Source organism: Nymphalis io, chromosome 19 (assembly GCF_905147045.1).
Source record: "Nymphalis io chromosome 19, ilAglIoxx1.1, whole genome shotgun sequence".
NCBI lineage: Eukaryota > Metazoa > Arthropoda > Insecta > Lepidoptera > Nymphalidae > Nymphalis > Nymphalis io.
Window position 1 is genome coordinate 576,773 of NC_065906.1, and position 25,786 is coordinate 602,558.

General features: G+C 34.9%; 2 protein-coding genes across 7 annotated transcripts in view; one reads left to right on the plus strand and one right to left on the minus strand.

The window, feature by feature from the left end:
* Nucleotides 1-4,639: 4,639 nt before the first annotated feature.
* On the plus strand, nucleotides 4,640-10,957 carry LOC126775832 (atlastin-like). Its single transcript, XM_050497956.1, has 11 exons — nucleotides 4,640-4,872; nucleotides 5,963-6,175; nucleotides 6,736-6,885; nucleotides 7,217-7,372; nucleotides 7,635-7,784; nucleotides 8,112-8,250; nucleotides 8,451-8,635; nucleotides 8,812-9,033; nucleotides 9,143-9,357; nucleotides 9,448-9,502; nucleotides 9,665-10,957. Exons 2-11 carry the CDS (start codon nucleotides 5,969-5,971, stop codon nucleotides 9,746-9,748), a joined length of 1,563 nt encoding a protein of 520 aa, XP_050353913.1. The 5' UTR covers nucleotides 4,640-4,872; nucleotides 5,963-5,968; the 3' UTR covers nucleotides 9,749-10,957.
* Nucleotides 10,958-11,685: 728 nt separating this feature from the next.
* LOC126775826 (atlastin) overlaps nucleotides 11,686-25,786 on the minus strand; it is a 30,582-nt gene continuing 16,481 nt past the window's right edge. For 3 of the 6 annotated variants that reach the window (XM_050497940.1, XM_050497943.1, XM_050497942.1), the window contains 10 exons: nucleotides 24,910-24,963; nucleotides 18,956-19,179; nucleotides 18,271-18,420; nucleotides 17,497-17,652; nucleotides 16,807-16,956; nucleotides 16,093-16,231; nucleotides 15,454-15,638; nucleotides 14,889-15,325; nucleotides 14,691-14,757; nucleotides 11,686-14,535 (listed from right to left, as the gene is read on the minus strand). In XM_050497940.1, coding sequence (XP_050353897.1) covers nucleotides 14,401-14,535; nucleotides 14,691-14,757; nucleotides 14,889-15,325; nucleotides 15,454-15,638; nucleotides 16,093-16,231; nucleotides 16,807-16,956; nucleotides 17,497-17,652; nucleotides 18,271-18,420; nucleotides 18,956-19,179; nucleotides 24,910-24,963 — 1,697 coding nt within the window. In that variant the 3' untranslated portion in view covers nucleotides 11,686-14,400. The remainder of the gene's footprint in view (nucleotides 14,536-14,690; nucleotides 14,758-14,888; nucleotides 15,326-15,453; nucleotides 15,639-16,092; nucleotides 16,232-16,806; nucleotides 16,957-17,496; nucleotides 17,653-18,270; nucleotides 18,421-18,955; nucleotides 19,180-24,909; nucleotides 24,964-25,786) is intronic. The other 3 variants (XM_050497941.1, XM_050497948.1, XM_050497947.1) reach the window with 1 other exon arrangement.

The window sequence follows — 25,786 nt, forward strand, 5'->3', positions numbered from 1 at the left end:
CAAATTTTCAGCTTCATTCACTCCAACGTAACATTTTTAAAGATATCGCGTAAACAACACGTATACAAATAAATTAAGGAAGAATAAAGAAATATATATACACACAATACACATACATATGTATGTATATATATATGTATGTGTATTTTTTATAAAAAGAAAAAAAAGTTTAATGAACCGTTCGTGGCAGTACATATATATTATATTTATTCAATAAACGTTTATGACCTATGTTAATATTATAATTCTGAGCTTTAAAAAAATCGGTCGCTGTTAGTTTTTAATTATTAGAAACATAATTAGGTTTAGGAAAATAAAACACGACAATATGACGTCATATTTAATTTACATAGAATATTATATGTAGATGATAGTCATAATTTATATAAATAAATAATAATAATAGCTATAATCATATAAATATTTAAGATTGAATATACTGCTCGTTCACTTCGATAAGGTCGTCGTTCGCCGTTACAAAATGACGTCATAGGCACAAAACAAATAAGTAGTATTTACAATGTAAAATTTTTCTTATTGTATAAAATTTATTTGTATACTTTTTTTAATGATAATATTAACATATATTAATAAGTTTTATTCTATGGTAACACACTTTCACATTTATAACATTAGTACTTAAGGATTAATTTCATAAACGAAATTAAGTCAAGATTTTTTTTATTGACATTACTGTTAGTAATATATCGAATATTTAAATTTAAAAAGTACTAAATTGTCTATGTTCTCATTCAAATATCTCATTTTTTATTATATAGATTTATTCAAAATAATACGGGAGTGACAATCGCGAGCGACGCGGGCGTACATATGTAGTGTTTTTACTACATGTAAATACTAAGCTAGATTGAGTTCTGACTTCTAACACGAGAGAAGCGGTGCTTAAAAGGGCGGAAGGTAACGCCTATCTCGAAGCGAATTAGTAGTATATTTCTCCAACCACGAAATCTTCATTCACACAATTCATCGAAATGTCTTAAAATTTACGGTAAAGGTGTACACTTTTAGTTTAAAGAAAAAAAATTATGATAGTAAAAAAAAGAAAATTTGGCGTAAGAAATAATCATAATTATATTAGTACCTAAGATTTCAACAAATTTAAATTATAAAGACTTCGATTAGCGTAAAAATAATTATTTTTTTAAACTAATTATTTGATTCAATTTTTAATCTATATTAATAGTCTTGGACGTCATACATTGTCTATGAATAATTGACTATATTTCGTTAAATTACATTGATGCCAACTTGGGGGTTTTCATCCCAAATTTAGGGGGATTCAAGGCGTCTAGGGGGTTTTTAGGGGGTACATTTATTTAGGGGAATTTTTAGGGGTCTATTATTCAAGTTTTTTTTTGTTTTTCCTTAAAAAAGCGCGCGAATCTATACAATTTATATTGAGCCCCGAAACCAACAAACAAACTAAACCGAATATAAACTACAAGCGTGGCTATGACTGAAATATTAAAAAACTATATTTTTTTTTTTTATAGAATAGGAAGGCGGACGAGCATATGGGCCACCTGATGGTAAGTGGTCACCAACGCTCTTAGACATTGGCATTGTAAGAAATGTCAACCATCGCTTACATATCCAATGCGCCACCAACCTTGGGAACTAAGATTTTATGTCCCTTGTGCCTGTAATTACACTGGCTCACTCACCCTTCAAACCGGAACACAACAATATCAAGTATTGCTGTTTTGCGGTAGAATATCTGATGAGTGGGTGGTACCTACCTAGACGAGCTTGCACAAAGCCCTACCACCAGTGAAATATATTGCGATTGAAATAATAGCTCCCGTTGAGCTATTATTTAGCGTGCTTGTACAACACGTAGGAAGCCCGGGTCCTTCGATTTCTGGTCACTGATTGAAAAATAAAAATCGTTTAATTTAATTGTTATTACCATTTATTTTATTAGGTCATTAATTAATGGTTGTAAATGTGTAAAATGCACCCGCATAAATTCAACAGCAATTTGAATGTATTTTTATTTTGTGTTGAAATTACCTCTCAAAACGAGTGTACATAAAAAAATTTAGGGGTTTTTAATCGATATTTAGGGGAATTTGAAGTTGGTCCTAGGGGGAATATTCTGAAGGAGTTAAGGAATAATATTGTGAGTACCTACGCTCCCTTTAGGATAGATTACACCTATATAGTTCTAATATGATATTAGGTTATACCTTAAAAAATATTAAGAGTTACATAGGCATAGGCATCTAAAATGTAATAATGTAGGGTGTCTTTAAATATTGTTTGTGTAAAGGCCTCTTAATTATCAACTATCACATATACAACATAGTGTCGATAAGGTTTATTTTTTCACACTTTCCTTTATAATTTTATTTCATATTGTGAATATTGTTACAATAATTATTGCATTTAAATTAATAGTCAACTTTATTATACATAATTATTATGCATATTCTTTATGTATAAGTTAAGAATTCATTTATATATTTGTTAGATTTCATTTGTTTTAATTACTGGTAACTGTAGTGTCTTAAATAGTAATATTTTACCTTTTTTTTGATAGCAGGTTTTACAAATAAAAATGAATATGTTAACTAGTGTCCTGTAAAACTGCTAACCAATTATTTGTTAGTTCAATAAAGGATAAACACTCCTCTAATCTTTGTATTATTTTAAATAAATAATAACGAATAGAAATGACACACCCGTAGGCCCTCGGGTGCTACAGGTGCCCATGCTCGTTTGCATCCTTTACATAACAAAAACCTATTTTTAAATACAGGTCGGTATAGTTTTATTAATGAACTCTTCCATTCTCCTTCTTGAATTTGAATTACGAGTACCTTACGCGGGTACAAGGCCGGATTTAGATCACAATAGAGATTTCTAGAACAAAAATATACCAATTCCGGGCGTCCAGACCTCTAAATCCGGCTCTACACGGGTACAAAACATAGTTTACCTACTTCATATTTTCAATTCCTCTTTTGAGTTGTAGTTTAGAAATACAGTGTGAAGAAACTATTATATGAAAAAGAAATTTTAATATTTCAATCTGCCGACGAGATATACCTACGTTTGTTGTTGTTTATCATAATCAACACGTAAATAGTAAATTGATAAATAAATAAGACAAAAGACATATGGTTACAATAATAGAGTACCTATAATGTAAGTTATGCTCATTATCAAGTGAGGTAGATTGCCTAGCCGATATTTATAATCTGCTTTTAATGTAAAGGCCGTAAATGACCCAATGCTAGTCAAACGCCTTTCTATTAAAGTTTGGGGCTTATTACATCGCGAATCCGTGAGTATGAATCTAAAATATATACAGTAAAATTATATCCGTCATATGCAAGGGAAACTTAGGATGTATTCTTTCCTGCAAAGAGCATGTGACGAAATTTATTTCATATATCAGTTCTAAAATAATATGAGGCGATGGGGAAACCAATTATTTCAATATTAATTAAATACATTTCAGTTAATAATCATTACCTACGGAAATAAATATTTATAAATATAATATAATTTTCCTTCCTCGCAAAAGTAAGGATCTATTAAACAATATTCACTGTAGAATAATACTTTTCATGCAAAGATTTTCGATGCGGTGAAGTTATGGACATTAAGAACGTTTTAGAAGACCACGATAGTACATTTTACAAAAGTATAGAGGTATGAGTCTAGATGTGTTTCTGTTTGTCTATCAAAAAATGGTTTAATTATAAAAAATATGGAGGTATTTTTATGAATATTTGAATGCGTGATGCGAATTGATTTAGATTGCCATAATTTTATATTACACTTTTGGACTCTAAGTTTAGGGTCACCGAAAACTTTTAAGATTTTGTGGACCCAAAACTCATCTCTGACAAATCATTAACACTGACGACTGCAGACCGCAATGCTTGTTTTAATTAATAGAAACAGTATTCCTATGAGTTAAGTGAGCAATGTAAGCAAAATATGTAAACACAATTTTTTTCATATTGTTTTGTATTCTCGTAAAAAACACGATCGCCTAGTTCTAATTAGTAACATTAAGAATAAAATTGCTTACAAAAAAAATTGCATTCACGCATGTTCGTGTATTGGCCGCTGTTTTTGTGACATGAGCGCAGTGAATGAAAGTAGACTCCCTCGTTCTCGTTACTCGAGCGAGTGCGTTTCCATTTCATTACGGGAATATTCGATCCTATTTATTTTATTTCAAATATATGATCGCTTAAGTAGATACTTTGAGATAGAAATAAATGGAACTTGTGGTAAGGGATGGTCGCTGTTGTATGTTCTCATTTGGAATTCTTGGAATAAATCCAAAAAAAGAATTTATAAATGTGAATAAATTCTTTTTTTTTATGAGAAAATGTTTCACATTTTTCCTGTGCTCATCTTTATCATTCGCGTTATTATCGCGAAAATAGTTGCGTTAAGCGAATGTTTTCTATCAAGCTTAAGCGACTTATTGTAATATAGAAAACACCTTAGAAAATTCGACCAGATGATATCTTGACCGCGAGAATTGTCTTATATACCAGTTTAAGTTTTTCAAACGTTCGAATGATATCACCACGGCCAATGGAATCAGACTAGTATGACATCATTCATTAAGCCGTCCTCACTCCTCACTCGTTCTCCGTCGAAATTAATTCGACGTCGCGTCGCGCCCACCGATGACGTACGGCAATCCACTTTTTGCTTAAAATAAGCGTTTATTGAAACTTTCGTTGATAAAATCACTTGATAATCGTAAACATACGTCGTAGCGAGTGTTTTTTTAAACATTTAGTATATTTTTGTACGAAACATAGTGAAGTTGTGTTTTTTATTCCAAATATAGAGGATTGTGTCAACTGGTATTTGAAGGTTTGAAGATGTTATTTATTCATAAATAGCAATTATTTATTTTATACCAGCGTTGTTACATGTTATGTATATACATGTACTAATTTTGAATAAAATATTCCATATTATAATTTTGTTTCGTTAATTCATTTGGCATTGCATTGTTTTTATAAAAGGTGCATAAAACAAGTTTATTAAACGATTGAGTGTCGATTAAATTCAATAAATATTTCGCATTAAAACAGTAGGTATATAAAGATTTGTGCAGTAATTTAATAGAAATGTAAATCCTATATTCAGATATGACTATATAGGTATTATAATAATCTTCCTCTTTATAATAAATCATAATATTAGCTATTGTTAGCTAAATTAAATTTGATATTATTGTCGTAATGAATTCCGGTTTTTTAAACCTTGGTCGTACCGCGTAATAAACAAAGCAGAACGTATCCGATTACTCATCGACTCAAAACATATGATTACGAATTATTTGTCTGTTTATAAAAACATTTTTCGATCGAAACACCGAAATTCGAAACTTTCTAAAATTTACAATTTATATTTGTCGTCGACCTTGTATAATGGTTGACTAACGTATTTTAAACATATATGATCAGTAAATAATGTGTTAATTTTCTATTTATACAAAATGTTTACCTTTATTTAAACTTAGTAGCATTTTATTCATGCATATAATTAATTTCGCTACTCATATTCGGGGCGGAAACCGCCGAGATGGCCTAATGGTTAGAATGCTAACCAAAATTGCAGATTCAAATCCAGGCAAGCACTAAACTGTTTATGTTTATGGTGGTAAACAAAAAAACAACAATAACATCAACAACTTGCATGTGTCGGATGAAAATCTGTCACATCGTAACCGTGTAATCAACCAACGCAAATTGGCGCAGAATAGTGGAATGACCTCCAAATTGTTTAACTTAAAATAAGTATATTTAAAGGCTGTTTCTTTCACCTTTTGGACAGTTTGCGTTATTATAGTAGGTAATAAATATCTTTAAAAAAAATAGACATAGGTAATTATAGTAAAGAAATATCCCAAATCGTAGTCATAAATACTTACCGTTTTTCTTATTTCTAATTACAGATAAAAATGGAAGATTTAAATTCTGGAAAAGGTATTCAAGTGTTGGTACCCGGTCCCGACCACACATTCACGCTCAATGAAGAAGCCTTGGAAAAACTTTTGCTCCGAGATGACGTCAAGGACTGCCCAGTCGTGATCATCTCGGTCGCCGGCGCCTTCCGCAAGGGAAAATCTTTCCTTCTAAGCTTTTTCTTACGATATATGCACCAGAAAGTAAGTACACTTACATCATTTTATCAGTTATAATTGGGCGTAGTTATGTAAAATGATCACAAAAGAAAAACGTTTGAAAAAAATTGGGTTTCAATAATATTAATATATCAAAAACGTTGATATATTTGAAAATAGTTCCTAAGTAATTTGGATTTTCTTTGCAGAGACTAAGTTGATGTATAAATACCGATTTTTGAACTATTGTCATTTTGCATAACTCCGTCCAATTATTTTATAGAGATATCTACCAACTCTATAAATTTGTAGGTTTACGTAGGTTTGTAGAGAGAGCTGAGTTGTCTAGAATCTAAAGTCGGAAAGTTGGATGTGTGTTTGGCTCTTATGAACCAGTTAAACGATTTCTTTTATTTACCTTAAATAAACGGTTATAAGGTGTTTATTAGATTATTCTTGACGCGTCCTGTTTTCAGTATTAAAAATAATTTGTTACGTTATTCATAAAGCTTGCGTTACAATTGTTTCGAATGCGACTAAACGATTGATTACCATGTGTTTCGATTGTAATATAAACGAGTTTGTACATATCTAATTTTTTACAGTACAATTTAAGTGACGGCGGTGCAAAGTGGCTGGGCAGCGCGAATGAGCCCTTGCACGGTTTCAGCTGGCGCGGCGGTTCCGAGCGACACACAACAGGGCTGCTACTCTGGTCTCAGCCTTTCATAGCGACGCTTGAGAATGGAGACAAGGTAACAAAAAAACAATTAACCAGAGCCTTCTCAAAAAAACAGTAGACCCCTTAGCTCAGCAGTGCTGTTACTTTTAGTTTAATTAACTAGAGTATATTTATAGTATAGTTATATAGTAACAGCCTGTTAATGTCCCACTGCTGGGCTAAGGCCTCCTCTCCCTTTTTGAGGAGAAGGTTTGGAGCTTATTCCAGAGTATATTTACTCAAAGATATTTTAGTCGAATCATTAAGAAGGTTACATACTGCATAATGTTTAACGTTTTAATTTTATAAGGCGCACCTTTAATACTAAAGAATATTTAATCATAATCTTCTGGTCTTCTTTCCAGGTAGTGATTTATTTAATGGACACGCAAGGTACATTCGACAGCGAGTCAACCGTCAAAGATAATGCGACCGTCTTCGCTCTTTCAACCATGCTGTCCTCCGTCCAGATATATAACCTCTCACAGAACATAGAAGAAGACGACTTACAGCATCTACAGGTAAGAATAGATTGCGTGACACGCAGAGTCTATAAGTATAAGCTTGAATGCCAGGATCTCTTAGAGGAGGCACGTGGATATGAGGTTGCGGATCCGGAATTTTATAAGCTGATTCGAAAATGTATGTTAAATTCATTCTAAGCGAATGATCGCTTATTTAAGGAAAGTAGCAATTTCATTTCCATTCACTAACATTCTTAGATTTTATCTACATTCTCTAATTACTGAAGTTAAATCGAACTCATCGCAAAATATTTCTCAGCTGTTTACAGACTACGGCCGATTGGCGCTTGAGAGTAGCGGTGGCAAGCCGTTCCAACGGTTGCAGCTGCTTGTGCGTGACTGGAGTTTCCCGTACGACCACCCTTACGGTGACAAGGGCGGCCAACAGCTGCTAGAAAAACGACTCGCGGTAAGATATCAAAAAGCCTTAATACATATCAAGTGGGTACAAATTATTGTATCAATTTTCGAAACCAAAAAAATCTTAGTACATTACACACCTTAACTAATAACCTTGTTGCATTTTATAAAAGACAACTATTTGATCTTAAATAATTAAAGATAATGTGCGCCCAATAATGTAAACTCAATCATACTACTCTTTTTCAAATATAAGACGTAAACAGCTACCAAATAAAAAAGGGAATCTATTGAGAAACAGGGGAGTAAAGAGGTACTGTTCGCAGTTGAGTGTTTTGTCTTTGTCTATTTATATAAAGATGTTGTATTCAAACAGATACGCGAAGAGCAACATCATGAGCTGCAGTCGCTGAGGAATCACATCGCCAGCTGTTTTGAGGAACTCAAATGTTTCCTAATGCCTCACCCCGGCCTGACTGTCGCCACTAACCCAAATTTTAAAGGAAATCTTTCTGGTATTTTATCTCATATAACTCTTTAAGTCGATTAGTATTTTTGGCGTTATATCTTTTTTTAATCATTATTTACTTAAAACATAAGTTACTATCATCACCATAAAATAACGTGTTCGAAACTTAGGCATCAATTTTATTGTATTGTACTTTTTGGTGTTTTTATTTGCGAGATGTTTTCATTTAACGAACTCTTGTTTCAGACATAAGCGAAGAGTTTAAACAGGCTCTAAAAGAATTCATACCCATGCTGGTCGCTCCCGAAAATTTAATTGTTAAAAAGATCGCTGGGCAAAATGTGAAAGCAAAAGATTTATTGCTCTACATAAAGTCCTATATGAATATTTTCAACGGATCCACCTTACCTGAACCGAAGAGTATTTTGGAGGTACGTTTTTAGTGAACATAATATTAATTTTGACGGCACCACAAGCCACACAGCACACGTTACAATCGATTTATTTTAAGTTGTCAAGTCCTTATTGGAAAACCCGTTATTTATTTTTTGTTTGTTGTTCCATTTTAATACAAGAAAACTTGTCGATGCGTTGAAAAATGTTATAGGCGACAGCGGAAGCCAACAACCTGTCCGCAGTAGCAGAAGCGAAGGAGGTGTACGAGACGCTGATGGAGGAGGTAGCCGGCGGGTCGAAACCCTACATGCAACCGACGCTGCTGCAGCAGGAACATCGACGAGCGAGAGACAAGGCTCTGCACGCGTTCCGCTCCAAAAAGAAGATGGGCGGCGACGAGTTCAGCGAGAGCTACGGCGAGAAGTTGTTCAAGGTACCGTCCGAGTCACTACGCGCGGGGATTAAATTTCGTGCCGGAAATAATAGTATCGGCGGGTAACTGGAACGGGACAAATAAACATCCGACCATGGGCGGCTCGCAGGAGCTGGAGGAGCAGTACGAGCAGTACCGCCTGCGCAACGACGACAAGAACGTGCTGCGGCGGCTGGGCCCGGCGCTGGTGCTGGCGGCGCTGGCGCTGGGCGCGTGGCTGCTGGCGCGCGCGGCGGCGGCGCTGGGGCTGGCGGCGCTGCAGCAGCTCGCCTCCGCGCTCGCGCTGGGCGCCGGCGTCGCGCTGCTGCTGTGGGCGTACTCCCGGTACCCGATATATATAGTATCCGAAAAACGGATATTCCCCTACATTCGCGTTAATAACAGGAATAATGGCTAATATTTTTATTTTTTTAGGATGACCGGTAACTTTGCGGATTTGGCGCAGATGTTGGACGAAAAAACTGCTATCGTTAGTATGCTTCACATTTTTGTTTATATAAAATAAGTCCACAGCGACGGGAGAAAGGAGCATGAAAACCATGTTTATTAACCATTTTACATACAAATCCTAATCCTCGTCTATTACTCCCATCTAATAATAATAGCAAATAAATTATCATAATTTGTTAAGGTCATGGAAATGTTCGGCGGAGTGGTCGCACGGCAAGCGGCATCCGCGGCGCTCAGCTACACCACAGATAAAAAGAAAACGTAGCAATCTGTCAAACTCGCCGCTTGTTTTAATTTTTTATTTGCACATGAAAAGTTATATTTTTGTTTTATTATTAAGGGTAGCAATAGTACCTAATTGCCATTTTTTTTCTTTACAAAAACTTTTACACATTGGGTTTAACAACTACACAGAAACGTCTTACAATAAATAAAATATTTTTTATAATTGACAAAGAAGATGAATTAACAAAGACTCCAACACCAATACTGACAACACCGTAATCGAGACAAAGGTATATTTATTAATCATCATATTTTATAATTACTTACATTAGGTAATATTAAAATTAAAAATATACAAATACATATATCTTCGTCGCCTTTGTGATTAAAATTTAAATGTTACATGATCCACGAGGCATTTTCCTACATCGTTTTTTTACAAAGCCGTGTCACTGACGTTCTGTGAAGCCCTAGCAACTAGGTAGACGGGCAGTTTGGGTCTATACCTTATGGCTTTAGTTGGAAATGTGACTGTAACGAGTTTGAGTGTAAACTTTTACCCCCTTACTAATAAACGTTGTATATTTGATGACAGAAGAGGAAAAAAACATTGTATATGTGTGCAATTGTATTAACTACTGAAATGCGATTTAGGTTAAGCCTTATCAAAATTATTTCGTCAGATGTTGCAATAAATAAAAATAAGGGATGTCCCGTTGGCACGGTTGGCAATGCTAGTGTTTATTCATTCCTTCATCCCCTACACAACGTTTATTAATATGACGTATATAATCTATAAACTTTTGACATTTATATAGAATCCTCTGTAATATAAAATATTGATATTTTTTACATGTTGGGTAATTTTGCCTGATCTATTTTTATTGTCTTGTAATATATTAACAAAAGTTGCTGACTTTGTTACCTCAAAACCATGTCTCAACATATAACTTACCTAGAATGTAAATATTGAATAATATGTTGCGGTATTTTAATCAAGTCAGAAAATATTGGTATTGTTTTGTTATGTATAATGTTTATTTCGTTTATTTTCATAAATTTGTAAGATATTAATTAGCTTTTACAAAGCTAAAAAATTAAATACATTTAATTTTATCTTATTCACAGGAACTTCATCCTTATTGCGTTTAGATTAAGAGAGACATTTGTAAATATGCTGCTGTGATTTTAATATTTGTACATTGACAATATTCAAAAAATATTTAAGTATAATTAACATTTTGATATTAAATATTTTTCTAACAAAAAAATATTTTCAATCAAGACCTTGACCTGCATTTATTTATTTGAATATTTTTAGTGAATACACTAAAAAAATTCGTATTCTCGCTGGTTCATACATTTTATGGCGTCGTTATGTGCACTTCAAACATGCTATTGATTAAAACTCGCATATATGTGTGTAACTACGATCGTTAATGGTTCGTGTGAGCTATTACTGCGGCATGAGTTACATAATAAATATAGCATTGGACTACTTTTCGACACAAGCGTTTTTGAATGATTTTTGTATCAATGAAACAAAATATTTATGAAGTAACACTAATTTAAGCAACTAGATATTGATGTAATCACACGAATGCTGTACCTACATCAATATTACTGATGTCATAAGACCAACTATATGTGCGAGTCAGCACGCAATATACCTCGCTTCGTTCACACGTTTTATCGTCGTCTCAAACTATTTCATTCAAAGAATAAATCCGTTTATAACACAAATCTTTATCTGTGCGCGAAAATATCATAAATAATAGTAAAAAAACCTCATATATTTCGAAATGTGTTTGTTCTAACTTTCACAACTTTGTTTAATGTTGTATTACAATCGTGTTCAGCCATAACAAAGTTCAGTTCTTGAATAACTAAAATGAATATTTAAATAAAATTCGAAGCAAAGCGTTTACGTCTGGTATCGCAAACGTTATATTTGTCGAGAAATAAAACAAAACGAAAAATATATAAAATTCAATAAGTTTATTTGAATAATTATTTTATTTTCAGCAAATTTAACTCATAGACCCAAACCGACTATAACGTTTACGAGAGCCAGGGCGACTGTTCTAATAGTAAAAAAATCAAATGTAATTAAATAGAAATATTAGCAATTATACTTTTATTCAAATATATATACATTTTTAAAACGAGTATTTCTGTTATGCTATATAATTGTATTTTATGCAGATCATAGTATAGATCAGTCACCCTAATGAATGCTTATGGCACTAAATATACAAGGCATAAGTGAGAAGTGCTAAATTAAATTCAAGGATAGCTGACTACAATAGCTCGATAGACGGTAGAATTTAGCAAGAACAGATAAATATATGAAAAATATAGATCGAGTTTTTTTTTTAATTTAGTAATCAACACTATTATTAATCTATTTATTAAGTGTATATACATGACTAAAGTGCATTTTGGAATTATTTCACTGTCAACAAAAAAAATTGTATATATTCTTTGAAGTAAATCTAAAAATACAGATTATAAATATCCTAATATTAATATAGAGGCAATGGCATTTTGAGCAAAAATGAACAAAGCAATGAAATAAAATTGTAACTATAACGAAATTTAAAATATAACAATTATATAAATAACAATGATAAAAAGCCCTTCAAGCTGCAAGCACAAATAACTGTAAGGCTATACAATTGATCAATTGACAAGTGGAATCGAACCCCTGTACTTTAACATATAAATATAATTGTCAACTAAAAAGTATTATAACTTATTTGCATCATATATATAAGTCATATGTTGTGTAGAATGTAATGATTTTAACCTCAAACAAAAGTATATTTTAATTATTACAGAGATAAATAGAGTAAAGCAACTTTATTCCGACTGTAAATTATTGTCAAAAGTTTGGGTTACACATTCAGCGTCTTGAATTTTAAACACAGAATCACAACGTAACTTTTTAAAATTTGGTGTAATCCATTTATATTCTGATCAATATGTCTTAAATAAATCAATGTAAAATTAAAAAAAAAAAACCTGTATTTTAAACATAGGTAAAGGTGAACAGAAACAAACGGCGTTTAAATTATTCCGAGTTTAGTTAACAAACAACGAAATAAACTCTGAACTTTACAACATAATATTATTCAAAAATCTTTTGTTCCCACCGTGATGTCGGATTTTATTTTTTAAAAACATCAACTTGAAATTGGCACATTCAGGAATAACGTTACAACACAATGACATATGTTTGAAACAGTATTTACAAAATCCAACGTCTTAACAATATGATACTTATTTCAAACAATATATTTTACACAGACATAATTACAGTTTTAAGTACGTTTTCAACAGTTATAGTGCAACTTAACAAGTGTTTGATTAATTTAATCTGATTCTTGTTAAAACATGATTTATAAACTCACAATTTGTGCAACTTTTTAAATTTTCAAGATCGATTATTTTACATCAATTTTAAACTTTTTATTAAATATACTCATGATTCAAGTCTGCCTTCACAAAGATTTTATTGTTGTATTGCTTTATTAATCTAAGAGATATTATTTTTAATAAACGTCATTTACTTATTTAAAATAAGTTATAGAAACTCTAATGAGAACTGTTAAATTCGTTATATTTATATCGAGACATATAAACCAAGATATCGTACATATGCCGACGAGTGTTTCTCGCACGGCATTTATTCAAAAGTGACTTTGTTTCAAGTCAATGAACATGCTTAAGTAAAGTTTTTACACATTGAGCGCTCCTTATTAGATTAATCAAGCAATAATAATTAACCTATTATGATATTATAACTAATAATATAATTTGTCTATGACTGTACAAGGACCTATTGAAAATGCTCCCCACCGACACCGTCAACATTCCTTTACCATAAAATTTATGAAAACCAACCACTAAGCTACATAAAACGATTAAAAATTAAACTTGTCACTTTTAAAACTCACTAAGATTTGAAATCGTTCATCGAGCCACACTCAACCACAGACACCAACACTGTTTACATACACTCGACTCGCTGGAGCAGTCTGATGATATGTATGACACGATGCCCACATCGGAAACATAATAACAAATAAACTTTTAAAAATTTCTCTAGTCTGATAACAGTTTTATTGCTACTTTTGAGCTTAGATCCATTGAAAAATAGTTAAGATGTTTCACTCGTCTATAACTATGCTGGCAAATTAATCTAGTATAATAAATTACAATGTACGTCAATGAGATAAATTTCCTGGGCCAGCTCCTTGTGTTACGTGTCGTACAAGTATTGCTTATATTCCAATCTGAACTGCCGCTATTCCAGTCGATCTCGTCCGAGTGACCGGGCTCCTGATATGCATCTCTGTAATGAGAACTTAGGTGTCTAATATTACACTTACAAGAGAGGTCAATAGCCGACTGTTTCCTATCTATATGAATCTCGTTACTTCCATCGGCTGTATGGTTCTGCGTGCCATCCTCGTCAGGGAGACGTCTATAGTTATTGCTCTCGATATGGACGAAGGTGTCGGAGACCAATCTACTGCAGGTCCCCGAGCGTGACCAATAATGATTATTGTCAAAGTTACTGCTATCAGCTTGACTAGTAGCGTGATTCATATTCAGCTGCCGTATTTGGTTATCCGCAGTGTGCGGCCGTTGTCGAGTGTCCGTCGCGCCTGCGGGGCGGGGCGAGCATCACAAGTGCTTGTGCTTGCCGTTGGCGCTGGGCGTGGGCGTGGGCGTGGGCGGGCCCAGCGCGCGCTCGGCCGCCACGGCCGCCGCGTGCTCCATGCCCTTCTCCAGCCCCGCCTGGTACACTGGCTTCATCACCTGCAGCAGACATTTACCAACTTTTATTTTATAACACATACATGTTATGAACAACGATTAAATGACTGAATTAATGTCCAGCACTATGCACGAAAATACGTTTAAGTAATTGAACTTTAATTAGCCAATCATTGTGCCAATTAATTTAAACTTACATTTTCCCAGAGCCAATTCGCCGATTCATCTATTGTTATACCGAATTCTCTCATCTCACCGCTGTACCTGAAATTCGAAGCAAATATTTAAAGAGATATGTATAACGTTAAAATCTATTGATTTTTCAATATTAGAATATTAGTCGAGTTTTGTGACATGGACTTCTTTTTGTCCAGTAATTTGAGCGGCTGGCTCACCTGATGTATGCCCAGAGCGCCAGCGTGAGTAGCGCGACGCCCATGGTGAGGTTGCAGAGGTTGGCGAGCGGGTAGAGGCCCACCAGCCCCAGCACGCCGCTGAGCACGTAGAACACGAGCGCCACCGCGAACAGCACGGACGGCGTGCGCGCCGCCTTGAAGATGTTTTTGCTCTCGTTGTGGGCGCGGAATTGTTGGAACTGGTCCTCCAGGTCCTGAAGCAGCTGTTCGCAGTACGAGCGACTGAAGTCGTCGCCGCCCATCTTGCGCTTGGCGCGGAAGGCCAGCAGCGCTTTGTCACGCACACGCGTGTGCTCGGCTTCCAGCAGCGTGGTCTGTAGGTAAGGCCTCGCCCCCCCACACACCTCCTCCATCAGTGTCGTGTACACCTCGCGTGCCTCTGCCACCGCCGTCAGGTTGTTGGCCTCAGCGGTTGCCTGCGCACCACGCACCACATCAATGTGACTACATCGTTATGATTTTATTTGTAATATAAACTTGACTTATCTTACAGGGTCTCCTGAACGAATGAAGCTGAATGAAATAACATAAACAGTCTACTTACGACCAGCATGCTCTTCGGCTCGGGCAGCTCGTTCCCGCGATAGATGTTCATGTAGCACTTGAAGTAGTGCAGCAGGTCCTTAGAGCGGACGCGCTGCCCGTTGATGAGCTTCGGCACGAGGTTGTGTGGCGCCAGCAGCATCGGCACGAGCTGCTGCAGCGCACGCTTGAACTCTGGCTCGATATCTGTGAATGTTTATTTACAAAAGGTAAGTCCACACTATTTCTTAAGGCACATGCTGAAACGAGTAAACTTCTATGGTTCAGTCGCATTCTTCTCACGGAACAATGTGGCAGAACCGGAAGGGAATATGGAATAATTAAGCAAGTTTGGAATGTTGACCTCAACGTTCCATCTATTACCTAATAGAGAACGACCGACAAGAAGCTCAGTAATTATTGTTTATTAGTTAATTTTCATAGATATAACAATTAACTATGATTAAATTATTTATTCATGTTATCTTCGGGGCAAATGGGCCACTTGATAGTAAATGGTCACCACCACCTAGTCATTGGATATCTGATGACTGGGTGATACTTACCCAGACGGACTTGCACAAAGGCCTACTACCTCGAGCCTCTTGGCCAAGACCAAGTTGGGATGTGCTAACAGGAAGGGTAGGGGGGGGAGCGTAACCTGTAAGTCGGCCGTCGAAGTCGGGGCTGGTGGCGACGCGCAGGCCGGGGTGCGGCATCAGGAAGCACGCGATCTCCGCGAAGCACGACGTGATGTGCTTCCGCAGCGACTGCAGCTCCGGGTGCTGCTTTTCCGAAACCTGACGCCGATATTACTTATTAATATTTATAGAAAATATAAGTTTTAAGAGAGAGCGAGAGAAGTAGCATAGACTACAGTATTCGATCACTCGCATCAATATTACAAAAATTAAACACAGAAATAATACGGAGGTTTTTAAGTAATAACATGCTATTTTCGACCCACTTAAAAAAAAGAGGGATGTTTGCTGAATTTGTATTTTGTTTTTTTAGTGTTATACATTCAAATTATTGAGCCGCATATCTCTCTAACCAGTTGAAATTTTATCAGAGTATAATGAAAATAAAGAAAAATAAATTATAACAATAAATATATTATAATTATATAATAAATATATATATTGTATATGTAATGTCCCAATGTATGCTTCATACTAAGCCATTGAATTATATAAAATATTTTATAATACTTTTGTGACATTATTTATATTTGTGATTATTTTTTGGATATCTTATTTAAATAAGAAATAGGGAGTGATGTATGACTGTATTTATTGTATACAGTAAGCTGAACTTAACGATGTCGTCTATCATTTGCAATAACATAATCCATAGGTGAAATGTTCGTACAAACCTTGAGTCGTCGCTGCAGGATGCTCTGTCCGCCTTGAGCTCCGTACGGCGCCTCGTAGGGGAAGCTCCAGTCCCGGACCACGAACTGCAGCCGCTGGAACGGCGTCCGCCCACCGTCCTCCAACGCCAGCCGACCGTACTCTGTGAACAACTGGGGAAGAAAAATCATAATTAAAAATCAATTAAAAAAAATACTTTATTCTAATAGTTGATTACATACGATGTTACTTATAAACGGTGTTTAGCGAGTGGTTGGTTATACAATGCTTTGTCTTCTTCTTTCGAATGTCAAATTAATAATGACAGAAAGAGAGAGAGAAATCAGTGTTAAACTAAACAATGCAATAGCAGGAGGAGTAAAGATAAATAAATAAATAACAAGGGCATTGCATGTATTTGCAATAGTAATTGAAATAGACGAGCCGGTTGGCGTGGTTGGTGGATGCTTGCCTTTCACGCCGAAGGTTGTGAGTTCGATTCCCACCCAGGACAAATATTTGTGTGCATGAACACGTCTGTCTGTCCTGAGTCTGGGTGTAATTATCTATATAAGTATGTATTTACAAAAGAAACATAATATATGTAGTATATCAGTTGTCTGTTCCATAGTACAAGCTCTGTATAAGCTTAATTTGGGATCAGATGGCCGTGTGTGAAAAATGTCCCAGGATATTATTATTAGTCGCGTTACCTGCAGGTGCTGCAGGTCGTCCTCCTGTATGTTCTGCGACAGGTTGTAGATCTGCACGGACGACAGCATGGTGGACAGCGCGAACACGGTGGCGCAGTCGCGCACCGTCGACTCGCTGTCGAACGCGCCCTGCGTGTCCAGCAGGATGATCGCTACCTGCGGGCGGCCGAGGTCTACGTCATGTGGGCGCAACACATAAACACGTATAGGCTAGAGGTGAGAGGCAAAGTTGCATTATTTTAGAAACAGAGTTCTGTCCCTAATAAATTGCAATCTATCCTTTACCAGCCTGTTAATGTCCTACAGCTGGGCTAAGGCTCTCCCTTTTGAGTAGTAGGTTTAGAGCTTATTCCGCCACGATGCTTCAATGCGAATTGGTAGAATACACATGTGGCATAATTTCAATGAAATTAGCATTAATTAAATAATAGAATTATTTCCTCGTGACGCTTTCCTTCACCGTCAAGCAGGAGATAAATTATAAAAACAAATTAAGCACATGAAAATTCAGTGGTGCTTGCCCGGGTTTGAACCCACGATCATCAGTTAAGAATCACGCGTTCCTCCAATCCTTTACCAATAAAATTTAATATTCGTAGCGGTGATTCATTACACTGCATTGCCTCCATGCAGTATGACTGCAAAGAAGTTTTTTTTTTACTTGAAAACAATATTCGTCTGATATATTTGATTGATCTTGACAAAGTTTAACTTTAAAAGCTTCAGTGTTCATTCCAAATTAAAAGACGAAATAGCGCAGTGTGTTTTCATTACCTTTTCACCGTCTTCGAGTGTGGCCTTGAATATCTCAGACCACATGAGAATGCCGGTGGTGTCCCGCTCGGAGCCTCCCCTCCAGCTGAACCCAGAAAGTGGTTCATCTTCATTGCCCAGCCATTCGCCTCCACCGCCTCCCGCACCATACTAAAAAGTAGAAAATTTTTGTTGTTTTAGTTCTTTAAAAAATGTTTTGAATTTTCGGCGCGTCAAGAGATTTAGCATGTATTTCGTTGGGTTATGATTTTTTAAATACATTATATGCAATTAAAGCAATATACACTGAATCAGAGCAGAATATATAGCTCAATGATTCAAAAACAGTTATTTATTTTAGCCCCTATTTAAAACCCCTTTAGGGATGAATTTTAATCATTTCTAAGCCCTTAGTTATGATACGGGTATATAAGGTACTGTTGTACTAAATGTCGTGTAATTTTCTATTTTGTAAATAGATACAGATAGAACGGGAAGGCTAATTAGGTAATTACCCTGATGCTGATAGCGACATTAAAATGGTCTTTAAACGATCCATGTACAGTCACCAAAAAAATCGGCAATTTCTAGAATATAAGAAATATTTTCATCCATGCCATTATCATTCTGTTTCATAACCATATTCCTGTCTGCAAAATGATGTCCATTATGAAAAACGATCCCGATAACATAAAACATTACCAACCTTGTGGTGCATGTATCGCAGGAAAAAGTCGAGCAGGAACGATTTCCCTTTGCGGAAGGCGCCCGCGACCGAAATGACAACCGCGGACCTGTCCTTGATGTCATCTTGCAACAGCAACTCCTCGAGCGCGTCTTCGTCGAGCACGAACGAGTGCTCCGGGCCCGTGTTCACGACCTGCACGCCGTGGGGACCGTTGCGCGGCGCCGGCGCCGGTTTTTCTGTTACTGAATCACGGAAAAAATACCCATTTTATTTCTTATTTACAATACAATTATCTAAATTATACCTTATAACATTCAAACACACACGAATGTTCCTTATTACACCTCTTATTCAACATCATATTACAATTTAAATTTTTTAATTTTAGAAACATATGTTTGAAAAAACGTGCTCCTCTCAACCCGAAGACTCTGGAAATGGAACGTTTAGCAATTTTTTTCATTTAACTCAATCGTGTAAGTTTATTACGATCAGAAGGATGGATTATATACATATGATATGAAAAATATTAGCAATGCCCGAGTTTTAAGGAATTACTATTAACCCTCCAATTGATGTAGTCAGTATCAAACCTCCGATTATTACATCGCTAGTTGCTCATAAATGATTGCGCTATTGACGATTGAACTATATTATATATATTTTTTAAATAATCATGCAATAATTATGCAATAAAATTTGTTTTCACTGCACAAGTTTGTTAAAAATTGGCAAAAAAAACAATGCTTTCAGAATATTCGCAAGCTATAATAATTTTGTTCGCCCAGTATCCGAAACAATCGACGATAGTCATTATTGGAGGAAAACTTATATGATTTATATGTACGTCTCTCTTATTTCCAAAATGTTACCATTGATAACAGCTAACTAAAGGTCTTCGATAGCAACTAATTAAAAAAAATGTACTTTTTGTCTCATCATTTTATATATAGACTTACAGTATTTCACATAATATAATTACATATTAAAGTATAAGATAATATTAACGTGATCAGATTACTTAACGCTGGTATTTTCACACGGCACTTAACTGTGAGAAAACGGTACCTAACTGGAAATCTTGGTTATATAAAAAATATATATAGTATAGATAAACCAGTTTAATCTGGTTATAGCTGCAAATCTTTGGCTAATATAATTCTGAAGAAATGTATAAAAACATAGTTCCTATTCCTATTTAATGTTCGCAAGAATCAATTTCTTATTGAAATTAGGTCAATGTCTACGGCGCGTGTAAACTCTTTTAAAGTGTTAACGAATGCTAAAACACAGTTAACACAAATACGAAGCCATCTCTCTATAAAAGTATTAAGTAAAAAACTATATGAAATATGCCTTTTAAATTGATATAAAGTTGTATATACAACAATTGTTATAGTTACGCAAATAGTTGTTACAATTAAGCCATATCCTACTTCCGGACGTGATGCGAAATTTTGATAACACAATTATGTCGAACCTATTGTGTCGATCGCACACGCAATCATATACACATTCCGAGATAAAAACCGATTGTTAGTTTAAAAATAAATCAATTGTCCGAGAGTAATGCTTCACCATCCAGACCGGCCTGTGAATCCAGAATTTCACTAACGATAAGATCAATTATATTCATAAGAAAGCCATTAGTCATAATTAATTATTGTTATGTATTACTCTGTGAATTGTTTATTTCTACTTTAGCCCAACTTCCTATTATAAATTAAAAAAATAAAAGTAGTAGATTAGCCGAGTACAACGTTTTTAAAGCGACCTTGGAAGGTTGATTTTTGATCATTAATAAGTAAGTGTGATCCGTCTATATTGAATGAAGATTTCGACTGTGCTGCAGAATGAGATCACGTTCATGTTAATAGCTAACGAGGTTCAGTGCGTAATTGAACGCACTACAGCCCTTTGATGTTTTGAAAACACCGAGTGAACGTCTCATGTCTAATTCCATTAGTAATGTAGTTAGTGAATTAACGCATAAAAGCTCCATCTTTAGCACGCATGTGGAGTAGAAACATAACCAATAGGCCGTGTAAACATACTCCTTGAATAAAAAGGTTGATTCCTAAGATTTATTCATACAGTAGAAATAACGATATATCAAATGTATTCGATAATATTCAAATCGATTTTGAATACTCAATGTTTCCGAAATAAAACGCAAAAATAGACACGAAGGTCAAGACATCCCCGGCGCGCTAGTACGAATTGTAAATATTTGATGGTTTCGAACAACACAAAGTACACGCTGTTTGTTTGTGAATCTCTTTATGTATTGTAAACTAATGTAGAAAGTTTCGATATTTTCAAAGATTTAACTTATGTTTAGAGTTCATGATTTATTACAAAATATACATTAGGTAGGCAGCTTTGCAACCTGCGGGCTATTCTGTATCAACCTCGAAACTCATCGCAGAAAACTGTCGTGAAATGTCAGAAAGTGACATGCGACATTGACCATAATAATTATAACATTTCATGAATACCCGCGTCAAAATAGTAATCAACATAAGTCGTTTGTCAATTTTTCACAAGTTATTTTTAGAAACTTTTCACATTAATGTTTCAAATAAATGCATATGTTGTTACGACAAAAGTTATTTTATTATATTCTACACATTTTTGTCTAATTAAAATTTATTTATGAAAGTAGAATCGAAAGCGGGCGCTGCAGTTACATAACAACGCAGCTACTTCATGCACATCACTGGAGAACACTTGATATCGAATCTTTACATTAACATACATTGAATATTTGACATATTGAAATCAAAGTGAGCAGATAATGCGCGAAAAGTTCAGACGTCCTGAAAACGTGGTATTGAAAACTCGACAAATCGGATTACATTCTGCTACAATGTACAACCCACAGAGGATGATGATGGTAGCTGGTTTTTTTTTTGTGACCCATGTCAAACGAATAGGAGGCTCACCTGATGGAAACGGACTACCAACGCCCATGGATACCTATGACACCGGAGGGCTAGCAGGTACATTGCCTTTAAAGAATGTGTACGCTCTTTTCTTGAAGGTTTCGGCGTAAGTCGTGCCCTTCATTTTGGTTTCTTTATTCATCTCAACCAATAAACAAGTGTAATGGTATTGAATTAGTTTTAACTTGCGTTTTCGCCGACACGAGACTCTAGTAGAAACAGTTACTTATTTTACACGTAACTCATTATAATTTGTTTTTAAAAGTACATTACATTACAGGCACAAGGGACATAACATCTTAGTTCCCAAGGTCGGTGGCGCATTGTCTATGTAAGCGATGGTTACCATTACAATGCCAATGTCTATGGGCGTTGGTGACCACTTACCATCAGGTGGCCCATATGCTCGTCCGCCTTCCTATTCTATATAAAAAAATAAAAAAAACAAATAGATATTCCATAATTGAATTATTGCATAATCGTTTCATTAAGTTTTTAACGATATGTAGTTCGTCTCCAATTACCATTGATATGTATGATCGTTATGGTTGTGAGAATTGTTATGACCGACGAACACGAGATGTATAAACTAACTGGACACTTATTAGTATTTAAGTCAGCTATTTAAGTTAGTTAGGTAGTTAGTTTATGTATATTTATATATAGAAGTAATCGAAACGTAACGGGCACTTGGGAGAGGATGTAAGGTGACATTTTAATAAATAAACGAGAATATAAGCTAAGTTTCAAAAGCCGGCCCGCTAGTGAATTTCTCAGACAATACAACAGTAACAGACAAGCTGTTCTCAAGCTTACATTTGCAAATTTAAGGAAATTTGATTTGACGCGGCAACTAATAAAGACTAAAATAGTTAATACACTCTAATCGTACATCCTCTTACTGGACGATGACCTCTCCAATTAAGGAGGATTATAGGTCCCCTTATAAGAAACGACAAAACCAAATTAACGTGTTTTCTATGTATACAGGTATTGACGTCACTTATTTCTATGCACCAAAGACTACAAGTTTATTTTATAACGTTTTTATATACATTATTATTGATCGTTTGACGTCAACAATGTTATTAATCAAGGCGGACGATTTTTTTTATACGGAAAATATGACTTATAACCTAGACCTAACCAGAGTCTAGTACTCGGACTCGGCTTAGAAATTGGTACTACCTTACACGGACTCAATTCTATTGATTTATAACGGTTACGATACATTCTCGATACTCAGTTTGTGTACGTGGTGGTGGTGGTGAAAATCGGTAGATGGACTGACAAATCGGCCAACTGACGGTAAGTAGACGTTGGAACCGTAAGAAATATTAACCATTACTTACAACGCCAATGCACCACTAACTTTGGAAACTAAGATCGTATTTCCCTTGTGCCTGTAGTTACAGCTCACTCACCCTATCCAGCCCTACCAACAAGCAGTACCCAACCTGATACTACTATACCGAAAATGAGATAATTAATGAGCTATGGAGCTTTGAGTTCTTGGACGTAGTATCGTTTTTATTATAAACATTCTTGATATACGAATTATATTTGAAATAGAATCAATAAGATATATATTATGTATTTAAACGAAACATATATTTCTGAGAATTTACACAGTGAATAAGTAAAAACCTTCAAGTGAACTGACGATGCAAACGCAGTGCTGTATAAAGGAATTTATTCATTAGAATTTTATTAACATATCTCAGTAGAATGTAAATTCAAACGGCCGAGTAAGAGTCCCGGAGAAGGTAAAACTATTTAATGATTCACGATTCAAATGTGCTCATTAATGTTTACTTCAACTACAAACGCCCCTTTTTTATTTAATTTAGCTTGTAAAGATGGGGCCGACACATAGGCTGCCTATAAAGGCCCCTTAAAAATACAAGATTAAAAAAATAATAATCTAAAAATGTTAGTACACAACATAATCTTAAACATCTAATATTACTTAACTATTTAGGTAATTTTCTTGTGATTATTTCAAAGATCCTAAAGAAGAAACCTTTCTTCAATATTGAAGTATTGCTCTTACTTATCGATTGACAAGAAAGCTACGTTTTTCTCAGTCTCACAGTGCGTGGTGTATGAAAGTTGTTGTATAGTAAAAAATATACTGAATATCACAGTAAACGGTTTTGGCCACGGTGGCCAAACTAAAGAGAAAGAAACAGCACAGGCCCTATTGTAGTGCAATCGGACACATGAGTTCAAGCGTAGGACCAATGGCTTCACGTGCTTTCCGAGGCACAGGAGGGTATAGTGTACAGATTTCATATATACATAGAGCCTATTCCAGCTAAAAGAGGGGTAAAAAACTGAAATGACATAATATCATTGATCGATATCCAAAATAATCTATCTCTCTCTTTCTCATTGTGGAATCGAAGTTGTTATCGGAACCTCGACAATAAAATTAAATATAATTAGTTAAGTGGAAGTGTTGTATTATACATATAAATATATTAATCAAGAACCGTTTGTAATGCATAATATAAAAGAACTATTAGCGAATCGCATAGAATGTATAAAGATGCATAAAAGATGAGACCGTTAACTCATTAAAATGAAAGCTTGGAAACACAACTACTGTAAGAAGTCACTTCATTACTCACCCCTGAAATGTTGACAACCGTTTTATGATGATATACAATTTTGATGCGTGTATTCTTGAAATGTTATTATTATTATGGTCAATATTTCATATCAATTTCTGACATTTCACGAACGTTTTCTGCGTTGAGTTTCGAGTCGATATAAAATTACACTGTGACAAAATTTCATGAGTGAGATGCGAAGTGACTTCTTACATTTTAGCAAAGCTAAACAGCGAATATAAAATACTCAATATTTTCCACGTCTAAATATCAACGAAGTACAAAACCTTCAGTCGCAAGTACTACATGGAAGCGTTTTATTTGAAGACAGCAGATTGTAAGAGTGAAAATTTTAAAGCAAGCGCCACACATGACATATACGAGTACAGTTACACGTATAGCGACAACTCACTAGATCTGCTTTTGGGCGAGATTTGCAAACAAAGCTTCCCGACCACCTCATTTCCTGAAATAATAATAGCTATATATATAAAATAAAATAGAAAACAAACAGGCAGAACGTGGAAGTAGTAACTTCCTACCTCCCAGCTGATACTGAGAATCACTTGACAGAAAATCCCAACTACACTTACCCGACCAAATTTGAATCCAGGGTCATAAAAATTAACCACTAGACCACGCATCAGGCAGTTTGTCGTAAACGTAGTAAAACAATTCGGTCAACTCCATTAATAACCTAGATATTGTTATGCAATTACAATTTAAATAATTCGCTATGGAAATTAACCCAGTTTTTACATAAAAAATCTAATCGTTTTGATAAACGCAACATATCACAATACGAGTTAAAATTATAATTTATGAAGTCAAAGCCGTTTACATAACAGCACATTAGAAAAAAAGACGAGTGAGTGACTTAATAGGAATAGCGAGTTACTTTTATTTCGATTTAAATGAAAACGAACGGTGCTTGAGAATCTAAATATTTATTCGAATTTTGACTAGTTTCGCGCCAAAAAAAAAAACGAAAAAAATAGCTTGTTTTAATTTGGTTTGTTTTTTTTTCATTATTCTAACGTATCAAAGCGCTTCTACGTCTCAAAAACTGGTCGAATAATTTAAAACAGAGTGTACGAACTAATGAGCGATTAATATCTATCCTACATATTTTTTTAATATTAATAATTATACATTTACCACAAATAAATAGGCAAGAACTTATAACTAGCTTAATTAACGAAAACAAAATATGCAATGAATGCAATTTTGATATCTATGACATAATACATACACACTAAAATCGAACAAATCATTCAAAATGAACACGC

Bases quoted from the DNA above. Each gene is read 5' to 3' on its own strand.
- LOC126775832 (XM_050497956.1), top strand. From the start codon at position 5,969: ATGGAAGATTTAAATTCTGGAAAAGGTATTCAAGTGTTGGTACCCGGT. The intron at 7,373-7,634 runs GTAAGAATAGAT...AATATTTCTCAG, and splicing joins ACGACTTACAGCATCTACAG to CTGTTTACAGACTACGGCCG. The intron at 7,785-8,111 runs GTAAGATATCAA...GTATTCAAACAG, and splicing joins TGCTAGAAAAACGACTCGCG to ATACGCGAAGAGCAACATCA.